The 12,158-nt window shown below is 46.2% G+C and overlaps 1 protein-coding gene across 1 annotated transcript in view; it reads left to right on the top strand.

Annotated features, from left to right (window-relative positions):
* Window positions 1–2,446, top strand: part of LOC134036615 (fibroblast growth factor 12-like) — a 17,012-nt gene extending 14,566 nt beyond the window's left edge. Inside the window, exon 5 of the mRNA XM_062481614.1 lies at window positions 2,308–2,446. Coding sequence (XP_062337598.1) covers window positions 2,308–2,446 — 139 coding nt within the window. The remainder of the gene's footprint in view (window positions 1–2,307) is intronic.
* Window positions 2,447–12,158: the final 9,712 nt, after the last annotated feature.

Genomic DNA, 12,158 nt, shown 5'->3' with positions numbered 1-12,158 from the left:
AGACCCCATCCACGGAGGAGGTGACACGCTGTAGAGTTACAGGAAGTGACATCATTCAATGTGCACCAATCAAAGGACCCTGTGGTATTACAATACAGGGCTGTAGTCATGGGTTACAGGCCGTTACTGACTTTTAGTGAGGCCAAACGCAAGTGGAAGCTCAGCACTGGAACTGTTTAGTATTTGGAGCTGGGCAAGATGTAAAATAATCATGGTTTGGAGGACCAGAGCCCTGGAGCCGCCAGCGTCGCTCCAGTCCTCCCAGTGAGAGAGACACTGTCCGCAGTATCATCAAGGCTGTGGGTAAACACAGCCCAACGACCGAGTCACAACTGATCCTCGACATCCACACAACACAAACATGGTTCACACATCCTGTACCGCGCACTCTAACGGTGCGTTCACACTGCAGCGGAGCGGGCGGCGCGCGACGTCGGCTTCCAATTCATTTTCAATGAAACCAGGCTTTGACGCTCGCGTAGGGCATTGTGGGAAGGCAAGTTGGTTTTTCTCAACTTTATGTAAACGAGGAGCGTGAAAACCGGACCGGACCGGATTGGTCTTGTAACGTAGCAACTGTTGTTGTTCATGGTAAACATTTCTAGGTTTTACAATTTCAAGATGGAGGAGAAACTTATCGCAGGCTATGTGTCTGCACACTCAGTTCTGTTCAGAACAAAGTTACGTAATGTGACAAGCCTGAATTTAAAGATTACATGAAAGTGAAACAATAATCTCTTCCTTTTTTGGGGGGTTGCAAAAAGGAAAGTGTGTATGTGTGTGTGTGTGTGTGTGTGTGTGGAAGCAGGGGGAAGTTTCTGAAGGGTAGTTTCAGAGCGTGTCACTAACGAGGATCCTTGGTGTTGGTTAGTCAGTTGTGTTACTGTTTGACAACTTGAACTTCTTGGTTCTTGTGGTTTGGGGCTGGGTGTGTACTGGTTCTTGTGGTTTGGGGCAGGGTGTGTACTGGTTCCTCAGGATGTCTCCCTCCCCTAGCAGGTTCTATCTGCTAGGGGACTCCTTCTATCCTTTAGATAACAGCATCTGCTAATGAAGAAAATGTAAGTGTAAAGTAATCCCTCCTTTGGTGGATGTAAGTGCCCCAGAAGCAGCCTCCTACAGGCCTCAGCTTTCTCTGGCAGCAGTGAAAGTGAGCGTCTGTGCTGCCTGAACAGGCCCTCGGCAGGTCAGATAACCGCTGAAGGATAGCCAGCAGGGCGTTGTTTTACCAGGCATGAGTAATGGATAACCGTGACGTCTGAATCATAGATGAGGACGGTGCTCTTTGGCCGACTGCCTTCTGCATGGCTACCCAGCCCCGGACCCAGACCAGAACAAGACTAAACCCAGACCAGGACCAAACCAGACCCAGACTCAAACCAGACCCAGATGCACAGAACAACACATGGTCAGACTGGGCACTGAAATTCTTAGGACAAGGCAACGCAAAGCAACCTGGCATAACATGACATATAAGTACACAGAACATAGATTATGCTTATCTATGATCAGCTAAAATATAGTAAACCTCCTAATAAACTAATAATATACACTATTCAATAAAGTAAACTAAACCTCTAAATACACATAATAACGTATTCTAACCTACTAACAAACCTATACAATGGAGCACACCCAATAAAAGATAAGATAAAAATTGCAAATGTGCAAAGTCTATGCTGGGCAGTGCAGTAGCTACTCAGACTGTAAAGTTGTGATGTGCAGGAAGGAAATGGGGGGTAATAACAGTAGTTATCTGTTCAGGAGCCTGATGGCCTGGAGATAGAAGCTGTCTCGTAGTCTATTAGTCCGGAAGCTAATGCTGCGGTGCCGCTTGTCAGATGGTAGCACTGTGAACAGTTCGTTGTTGGGGTGGTTGGGGTGGTTGGGGTGGTTGGGGTGGTTGGGGTGGTTGGGGTGGTTGGGGTGGTTGGGGTGGTTGGGGTTGCCCATGATCTTCCTGGCCTTTGACAGGCACCGCCTGGTGTAGATGTTTCGTATGGAGGGAAGTTCACCTCCTGTGCTGCGCTGACCGTACCACCCTCTGAAGTGCTTTGCGGTTCAGCTCAGTGCAGTTTTCAAACCAGGAAGTGATGCAACCAGTCAAGACACTTTCTATGATGTCGTTGGTCCATGAGGACCAGCCACTCTCATTGGTTTACTCACAGGAAGAAGGAAGTCATCTGTGGTTCATCAGTAAGCTGCAATTGAGTTTTTTTGGGTTGAGAAATGGTTGTTTTGGGTGGAAGGTTTTCAGTTACAGTGGAAATGTCAGTGACGAGGTTGTACCTGGTGTCCGTGGGACAGGTATGGACATCTCAGCAGAGGTGCAGTGGTTCAGATCTCACCCCTGATGGGTACATCTCAGCAGAGGTGCAGTGGTTCAGATCTCACCCCTGATGGGTACATCTCAGCAGAGGTGCAGTGGTTCAGATCTCACCCCTGATGGGTACATCTCAGCAGAGGTGCAATGGTTCAGATCTCACCCCTGATGGGTACATCTCAGCAGAGGTGCAGTGGTTCAGATCTCACCCCTGATGGGTACATCTCAGCAGAGGTGCAGTGGTTCAGATCTCACCCCTGATGGGTACATCTCAGCAGAGGTGCAGTGGTTCAGATCTCACCCCTGATGGGTACATCTCAGCAGAGGTGCAGTGGTTCAGATCTCACCCCTGATGGGTACATCTCAGCAGAGGTGCAGTGGTTCAGATCTCACCCCTGATGGGTACATCTCAGCAGAGGTGCAGTGGTTCAGATCTCACCCCTGATAGGTACATCTCAGCAGAGGTGCAGTGGTTCAGATCTCATCCCTGATGGGTACATCTCAGCAGAGGTGCAGTGGTTCAGATCTCACCCCTGTATGTTGCTTTAGATAAAAACTCCTGCTCAATGAATACATTACTAATGGGCTAGACACACAGAATCAAAGCACTTCCATGTCATATTTGGTGTGTGTGTGTGTGTGTGTGTGTGTGTGTGTGTGTGTGTGTGTGTGTGCACAGTGTCTCTGAGGTAAAGAGAATCTTTCACGTTGTGAATGTCTTTTAAAACACACTCTGTAAAAACACACATTTTCGAAAAAACAGTCAAACCTTGTTGCCTGACCTTGTACTTTTGAAACTTGTGTAAATGTTCCCTCTGGTTATCCAGTAACAGCTGCAGCCGTCCTGTGAGGGGGAGGGAGACGGAGATGACAGTCCATACTCCAGACAAACATCATAAGAAAACGTCTGATGAATTATGATGAAGTAAATGTAAACGTAATATAAATGATGATGTAGATTTCAGTACTCGGGTGGACAGCTGATCAACACCAGCTCTCAGTGACAGATGAGTCATCTACTACTCACTTGAAATTTAAATAAAGTTTATTAGTTTTGTTAGAATGAAGCCCTGGACCAGAGGGCTTTACTGCTGTGGATCCCTGACAGGCAAACTGCAGCATCAGCTCAGAGAGGTGGGTTCAGAGAGAGAGGAAGGGAGAGGGGGGGTTCAGAGAGAGGAGGAAGGGAGAGGGGGGGTTCAGAGAGAGGAGGAAGGGAGAGGGGGGGTTCAGAGAGAGGAGGAAAGGAGAGAGGGGGTTCAGAGAGAGGAGGAAGGGAGAGGGGGGGTTCAGAGAGAGGAGGAAGGGAGAGGGGGGCTTCAGAGAGAGGAGGAAGGGAGAGGGGGGGTTCAGAGAGAGGAGGAAGGGAGAGGGGGGGTTCAGAGAGAGGAGGAAGGAGAGGGGGGGTTCAGAGAGAGGAGGAAGGGAGAGGGGGGGTTCAGAGAGAGGAGGAAGGGAGAGGGGGGGTTCAGAGAGAGGAGGAAGGGAGAGGGGGGCTTCAGAGAGAGGAGGAAGGGAGAGAGGGGGGTTCAGAGAGAGGAGGAAGGGAGAGAGGGGGGTTCAGAGAGAGGAGGAAGGGAGAGAGGGGGGGTAGAAAGAGAAAACAGGTGAAAGTGATGGAGTTATGAAGGAAAGGAGAGACAGAGGGAGAGAGAGAGTAAGGGACAGAGAGAGAGAGAGAGAGAGAGAGAGAGAGAGAGAGAGAGAGAGAGAGAGAGAGAGAGAGAGAGAGAGAGAGAGGAGGGGAAGTCAGAAAGAGAACGAGAGAGAGGAGGGGGAGGAAGGGTTGGATGGATTGCATGCTGCCAGACCCAGATTTCTCAGACGATTACAGGTCAGGTTGATTATGTGATACAGAGAGAACAGACCAGAGGCCTTCAGGCTTAGCTGAGACTTACGCAGTCTACTACCACACAGAAGGAGGGAGGGAGGGAGAGTAGGAGGGAGAGAGAGTAGGAGGGAGGGACGGAGGGAAGGAGGGAGGGTAGGAGGGAGGGAGAGTAGGAGGGAGGGAGGGGATTGGGACACAGGTCCAGTGTTTTTTTATTATTATTATTATGTACAGATCATATATTTTATTATTATTATGTACAGATCATAATGTTTTATTATAATTATCATGGTAGCTGTGTTTGAAGGTGTGAAACCAGACAAGAATAATCAAAACCAGAGAACTGGAGAAGACGATTCCGACAGCACAGTGTCGAACGAGCGTGTGGGGACTCGAGGTCGCTGACCGGGGTGCTGGTCCCCCGGCAACAAATCACCCAACTCTCGCACGGGGTCTCACGAATTTGTATAGGCTACGTGTGCGGAGAACACACGCTTGGCTACGAGTTAGTCCGAGGCTCCCTCCCTCCCTGGAAAGGAATCTCCGCACCCAACCAAACCACGGTGTCACAGACGCTCACCGGGGCCTCCTGACGCAAACCTGGAGGGATCTTTTATAGCAGCAAATGTTTATAGGCCCTTTTTTGGGCAAAAACATCATAATTTATCGATCACTTATTCCTATGGCTACGTTTCGCTCCCTGTTACCGCGCCCTTCCCACCCGATAACAAAAACGTTCAAGGGCCCTCCTCCGCCCTTATTCCCCCCGTTAGTTTATCTGTGAGACGCAACACCGCACCTATCGAGAGAGTATATGTGTCTGAGCAGATGAACACTTCAAGACCCTGTTTCGCGTAAACACCAGCTGGGCAGTTTTCGTGCCTAAATGACTGGTCGCGATTCCCGGGGAACTCACCTGAGTATCGGTGTGGGGCGCTGAGTGGATCCCTTGGTCTCGAGCGGGGGGCGCACAAATGGGCGGTAGAGCAACGACTGTCTTTTCAATTTTTTATTGGCAGATTATTGGAACAGATACAAAAGTGTAAAAAAGGAAAAGAAAAAGGTACGCTAAAGCCTCCTTGATTAAGGCACGACAAAAAGAAATAGGAAAAGGCGGACCCTGGGTCACTAGTAAAACAGCAGCACAACTGACAGAAAAGAAAACTCTTTGCTAAAATAGGCACAGGCGGACACTCTACAGAAAAACAGGCTCGGGAACTAACAACCTCGACTACTCGACTCACGAAGTACAACTCTCAAAAAGCTTTCTCTCTCCCCCCAACTTTCATTCTTATTTCTTTTAACACGTGATGGCCCTGTCTAGACTTTGACGCAGGTATCGGTCTACACGTTTCCTGTATTCTCCAAAAAGTTAAATGTGGTTCCATCTATTCAAGCATTTCCTAATCACATCCTCTGCATTTATCATACTGAAACACTCTGTCTTAAACTTTTACACATTAGCAATACTAAATATCTATTTTAAGATGCACATCTACAAAGTTTTTTTTTTTTATTCAAAAAAGGTAAAAAAGGTTCTAAAACATTTTCCAGCTATTTCTTAACACTCTTTAAAATATTATGCAAGCACTTTCTTAAAAAACATTTGCCAATGCACATTCTTTCTAATAAAACACATGCGTATGTTAGAGGTCAAAACTCCTCTTAAAAACACCAAACTTAAAATTGCAAAACCTTTATATATGTATGCAAGCATCTACAACTTTTTAATGCACAACTTGGATATACGTATGCACAAAGTCAAACACATTTGCCAAAACGCACACTTTTCATTATTAAGCATTATTCTTTTTTTTTTTTTTTTTTAATTGTTTCTCCAAAGTCCATCAAAACAAATGCTCCTTCAGGGGCGTTCGACAACAGCCTTCAATTGACAGCAGAGCCTTCTGTCTCTCTCTCTTTACTTCTCTCTCCCTCTCTTTCTGTCTCTCTCTGTTTGGATGTCAACAAAGAAGATGTTAAATCTTCTCAATCTTTGTTTGAAGGGGAATGTGGGTGTGTGAGAGAGAGAGTTCATGAAAAGCAGAACCCATGGTGTACTCTCCAATCCTGTTGGGGCAGGTCTTTCAGGAATGTGAATTAAGGAGATATTTAGGCCTTTCACCCTCTTCACACACACACACACATGCAAGATATAAACATAAACACACACAGTAGTAGTGGTAGTGTTGGTAGCAGAGATGGGAAATACAAATACTTTGTTACTGTACGTAAGTAGATTTTTCTAGTACCAGTACTTAACTTTACAAAAAAAGAAGAAAGTATTGAAAGGTTGAAAAAATGTTTTCGAAAGTGGGGGGAGGAAGAGAGAGAGAGAGGGGGAAGAAGAGAGAGAGGGGGAGGAAGAGAGAGAGGGGGGGAGGAAGAGAGAGAGAGGGGGGAGGAAGAGAGAGGGGGAGGGGGAAGAGCGAGAGGGTGGAGAAGAGAGAGGGGGAGGAAGAGAGAGAGGGGGGGAGAAGAGAGAGGGGGAGGAAGAGAGAGAGGGGGGGGAGAAAGGGGGGGGGAGAGAGAGGGGGGAGAAAGGGGGGGAAGAGAGAGAGGGGGGGAAGAGAGAGGGGGGGAAGAGAGAGGGGGAGGAAGAGAGAGAGGAGGGGGAGAAAGGGGGGGGGGAAGAGAGAGGGGGGGGGAGAGAGAGGGGGGGGAGAAAGGGGGGGGGAGAGAGAGGGGGGGGAAGAGAGAGCCCTGAACCTGTTTCTATCAAGTTCCACCATGTGCATAGCTGCCAGAAGTTCCTCATAGGACCCTGATCCAAACCACTCTGGCTCGGGTACAGATGAATAACTTGGAGCTTGGCAAGATAGATTCTTGCGTGGTCGTGATCTGGTCAATCTTGCAGTCTTGCAAGGCTACACTTATGGACCCAGATGAGTGAAACCGTTCCGTTGGTTTCACACTCACCTCTCCCTCTCTCAACCTCAAGCATGAAAAGCAACATGTAAAAGTTATGTGTTCACAGTGTAGCACAGTCAACAGACAAAGCACAGTACCATCACACCTTCTCCTACCCCCGACAAGGAAAGGGTCTTCCCCCTTTGTCCTTATCTCCCAGAGGAAAAGCTTCAAAGCTTCTGGCCCAGCATGGGGTCAGAACAAGGGCGTAGGTTTGCATAGGGACCATAGGGACTAGTCACGACCAAAGTTTGGGAAAGACACAATCGTCCCCACCAATATTTTGTTAATTTTCAAAAAAAATATCTACTTGCAAAACTCATTCCTATTATTATCTATACTATGTTCGTCGCCGAGAAAAGTGTAAAATACATTTCCAAGTTAACCAATGCGCCCTCGAGCCTGCGAGACAAGATGATGTAATTTAAGTTAATTGGCTGAAGTGGCAGTCAGAAACACTTTGTGAATCGTGGCTTGCAGAAAGAGAGCTGGCAGTACGCCAGGAAATCATAAAGCCTCATATTAGTATTTCGTTTGGTCTCAGCATTGATATTTTTGACCCTTTTGTGCTTTATAGATAGGAAAATGTCACCCAAAAAGAAAAAATATTAGAAGTTTTTTCACCACCCAGAGAGTAAGTAGATATCAAGAAGGTCGTTGTTAGTTAGCTAGTAGGAAAACTACACACACAGTGCAAACCTGCTAGCCTTACATCGCCACCCATTGTACAATGGAAACATGTTTTGAAAGTTGTTAGTGTAGTAGAGCAGTGGTTCCCAAACTTTTCTGGCTCACGTCACCCCTAAACATATCTCTCTCCATCCACGGCACCCCTATTTTTTACTTTTTACTCTCAACCTCCTTTGTGTCATATTTGTACTTTATGCCATCTGATTTAACCTTGTGATATGTTGAATAGGCTATAACTGCTTTTATTATAGGCATTACATTGAGCCCTGTCGCCACCGGCCGACAGGGCTCCGCCCACACCCCCTTTTCACCCCGTTTTTTTTTAGGGATCGTTCCGCTTTGTTGGGCCCCCCCCCCTTTGAGGGTTTTTTGACCCTCACCCCAAAAACTCTAGCCCTAACCTAAACCCCTCTCCCCCAAACCTCAATCATTCAGTCATTCCCTCCCTCTCTCCCTCCCTCACAGGTGGGGAGTAACTGACCAATCAGGAATTCACCTGTACAAGGATACCCCTTTTTCCTTGGGGAGTATAAAACCCCCCAACGTACAATCACCCCTGCTTGTTCGTAGGATTAAACTGAGGTGAACGCGTCACTCTCTAACCTATTCCTCTCAACCTGCACATTCACTGAGCGCCCGGAACTTTGACGAGAGATTCTGCTTTCTATTCGTTGGACACAACGAACCATTGACTTATTTCTTCAAACCGGCAAAAATAACTGCGATGTGCAATATTTCTTACTTGTGACATATTGGCATGTTGTGATTTAATTGTTGATGTTTGATTGTATTTTACAAATGATTTAACCTAACTATCGTTAGGTCAGTTGCCATTGATCGTCCATTGTTACTATAGAGGCCTACCTCTTCCTCTATACCTCTTTCTCTCTCTCTCTCCCTTCCCCCTCCCCACGCGCTCTACACAGCCATTGTGTTGCTCGCTCTCATTAGAATATAGCCACTGTACTACTCTAAACAAACTAACCCATAACTTATCTGGTATTTGTTCATTATAATTACATTTTCCTAAATAAATCATTGTGTATAATACTCGCGTATCTCTCACGTTATCTGATCTGCCCTACTTTCATAGAATTCACTACTTAAGATTAGACTGATTATTACAAAGGCTATTTTTCAATAAGGTTAAACAAGGTTTCCTCTGTCCCTTTAACAAATAAGAGGTGGTGCCCCGAAGAACTAGATACTTTATTATAAATTAAGTATGGCTAATCTTAACCCTTGTGTTATCTTCGGGTCATTCTGACCCATCAGTCATTGTGACCCACCGTCGTATTGCGACAACTTTACCGCATACCAAAACAAAGTGAATCATTTTCTTTTAACCGTTGGGCTGTCTCAGACCCCCCACATTGCGATGGTTAAAAGAAAATTATTTTTATTTGTTTTTGTATTGGGTAAAATTGGGTAAACACAACGATGGTTCGTTATGAACCTTTGGGTCATGTGACCCGAAGGCAGCACAAGGGTTAAACGAGTAAACACCGCTACAACAGAAACTCAATGTTCTCAAGGAGCTTTCAATACATTAACCCTTGTGTTATCTTCGGGTCATTCTGACCCATCAGTCATTGTGACCCACCGTTGTATTGCGACAACTTTACCGCATTTAAAAACAAAGTGAAGCATTTTCTTTTAACCGGTGGGCTGTCTCAGACCCCCCACATTGCGAAGGTTAAAAGAAAATTATTTTAATTTGTTTTTGTATTGGGTAAAATTGAGTAAACACAACGATGGTTCGTTATGAACCTTTGGGTCATGTGACCCGAAGGCAGCACAAGGGTTAACATGTGAGAGCAGAAACATCTTGCTCAACATGAACATCCTCACAGGAAGTTACATCTGAGCTACCATTAGATAATAATCTGATTCAGACATGTATGGGACTTTCTAGCTTGAGGAAGTGGTGAATGAGTTCACCATTCAGTTTTAACCCTCGTGCTGCCTTCGGGTCACATGACCCAAAGGTTCATAACGAACCATCATTGTGTTTACCCAATTTTACCCAATACAAAAACAAATAAAAATACTTTTCTTTTAACCTTCGCAATGTGGGGGGTCTGAGACAGCCCGACGGTTAAAAGAAAATGCTTCACTTTGTTTTTGTATGCGGTAAAGTTGTCGCAATACGACGGTGGGTCACAATGACTGATGGGTCAGAACGACCCGAGGAGAACACAAGGGTTAAGAGAAAGTTCAGAGGCACCCTACCACCACCCCTTTCTTCAAGCACTGAATAACTTCTGTCGTCATCTAACAAGACACCTCTGTGATTTGTTCTGTTAACACCCCCTCCCCAGACACACACACAAGCTTAATCAAAAGAAAACAACCACAGAACTACTCTCCTCACATCACATGACCCTGGTTCCCCCCTCTGGCCCGGAACATCTGACATTTTATTCATATTTTATAGTAACCACTGCTCCACTTACACTGTCTAACATTGTTTATTGGAGAAGTCTCATCTTGTCATCATCCTGACCTCACCCGAACCTCATCCTGACCTCACCCCAACACAATCACAGAGGTGTGTTTCTGAGTGTAACCCTACAGGAGGGTATCTCTCCAGGAGCAGGGCTGGAGTGTAACCCTACAGGAGGGTATCTCTCCAGGAGTAGGGCTGGAGTGTAACCCTACAGGAGGGTATCTCTCCAGGAGCAGGGTTGAAGTGTAACCCTACAGGAGGGTATCTCTCCAGGAGCAGGGTTGGAGTGTAACCCTACAGGAGGGTATCTCTCCAGGAGCAGGGCTGGAGTGTAACCCTACAGGAGGGTATCTCTCCAGGAGCAGGGTTGGAGTGTAACCCTACAGGAGGGTATCTCTCCAGGAGCAGGGTTGGAGTGTAACCCTACAGGAGGGTATCTCTCCAGGAGCAGGGTTGGAGTGTAACCCTACAGGAGGGTATCTCTCCAGGAGCACGATTGGAGTGTAACCCTACAGGAGGGTATCTCTCCTGGAGCAGGGTTGGAGTGTAACCCTACAGGAGGGTATCTCTCCAGAGTGAGGCCTGCTGGAGAGCAGACCGGGCCGTGCAAGAGAGACAGAGGGGGGGGAGAGAGAGAGGGCCTACGTACTCTGGACACAAAGAGTCTCAGTTCGAGGCCTGGCATGCCTGCTCATCTGTCAGCAGATCCTAATATGAAGGGAGGGAAGAAGAGAGGGGAGGGGGAGGGATTTGGGAGGAGTTGGGGAGGGAAGAGAGGAGAGGGGATGAGAAAGAAGAGAATGAAGGGAGGGAGGTGAGTCAGGGTGAGGAATGAGGGCTGACATTTCACATTTAAGATTCAAAGTAAGAGGGAGAGAGAGACATAGAAAGTGAGAAGGAGAGAGACATAGAAAGTGAGAAGGAGAGAGACATAGAGATAACACTGCATACATTTAACAAAGAGGAGCATTATTAACCCTTGTGCTGCCTTCGGGTCACATGACCCAAAGGTTCATAACGAACCATCGTTGTGTTTACCCAATTTTACCCAATACAAAAACAAATACAAATTATTTTCTTTTAACCATTCCAATGTGGGGGGTCTGAGACAGCCCGACAGTTAAAAGAAAATGCTTCACTTTGTTTTTGTATGAGGTAAATTTGTCACAATACGACGGTGGGTCACAATGACTGATGGGTCAGAATGACCCGAAGATAACACAAGGGTTAAAAACAGGATTTATAGAAATAACTAACCCTATTCGGACAGTCCCTTTCTTAATGGTCAAAACAAAACATTAATTGAAAACTACCATCAACCAACTCCCTAAGCAGGTGTTACATATGAGCAGACACATTAATCAAAAGGTTGTTGGTTCGATTCCTGGCCGTGCAAAAATGATGTTGTGTCCTTGGGCAAGGCACTTCACCCTACTTGCCTCGGGGAGAATGTCTCTGTACTTATTGTAAGTCGCTCTGGATAAGAGCGTCTGCTAAATGACTACATGTAAAATGTAAATGTTAAAATAATTTCACCAAACTGTGTCTTCTCGTCTGACTGCTGACAGACACACAGTCAGACTGAACTTCTGTTGTCACGTTTGACATTTTAGTCCTTCAGTACTCCTCTATCCACAGCACTGTACAGGTGTGGTTTTGAACCTGTGTCCTCTGATGCTTTAACACTGAGCTATCCCTGGCCCAATGTTCTGGTTCATGTTTAACATAAGTTACTGTGCACTTCCACTATCGACATTGTTTTATATTGAAATTATCTGATCAATTCTGTATATACAAGAAAGGTTCTTGACAAGAAATGTCAAATCAAATAAAAATACAACAGTAAACACACAAATCTTCTCAAAACCTCAAACCTTCCCCTGTGGAACCTTCCAGAACCTTCCCCTGTGAAACCTTCCAGAACCTTCCCCTGTGGAACCGTCCTCAAACCTTCT

Source organism: Osmerus eperlanus, chromosome 16 (assembly GCF_963692335.1).
Source record: "Osmerus eperlanus chromosome 16, fOsmEpe2.1, whole genome shotgun sequence".
Lineage (NCBI taxonomy): Eukaryota > Metazoa > Chordata > Actinopteri > Osmeriformes > Osmeridae > Osmerus > Osmerus eperlanus.
This window is presented reverse-complemented; position numbering and strand designations above follow the sequence as displayed.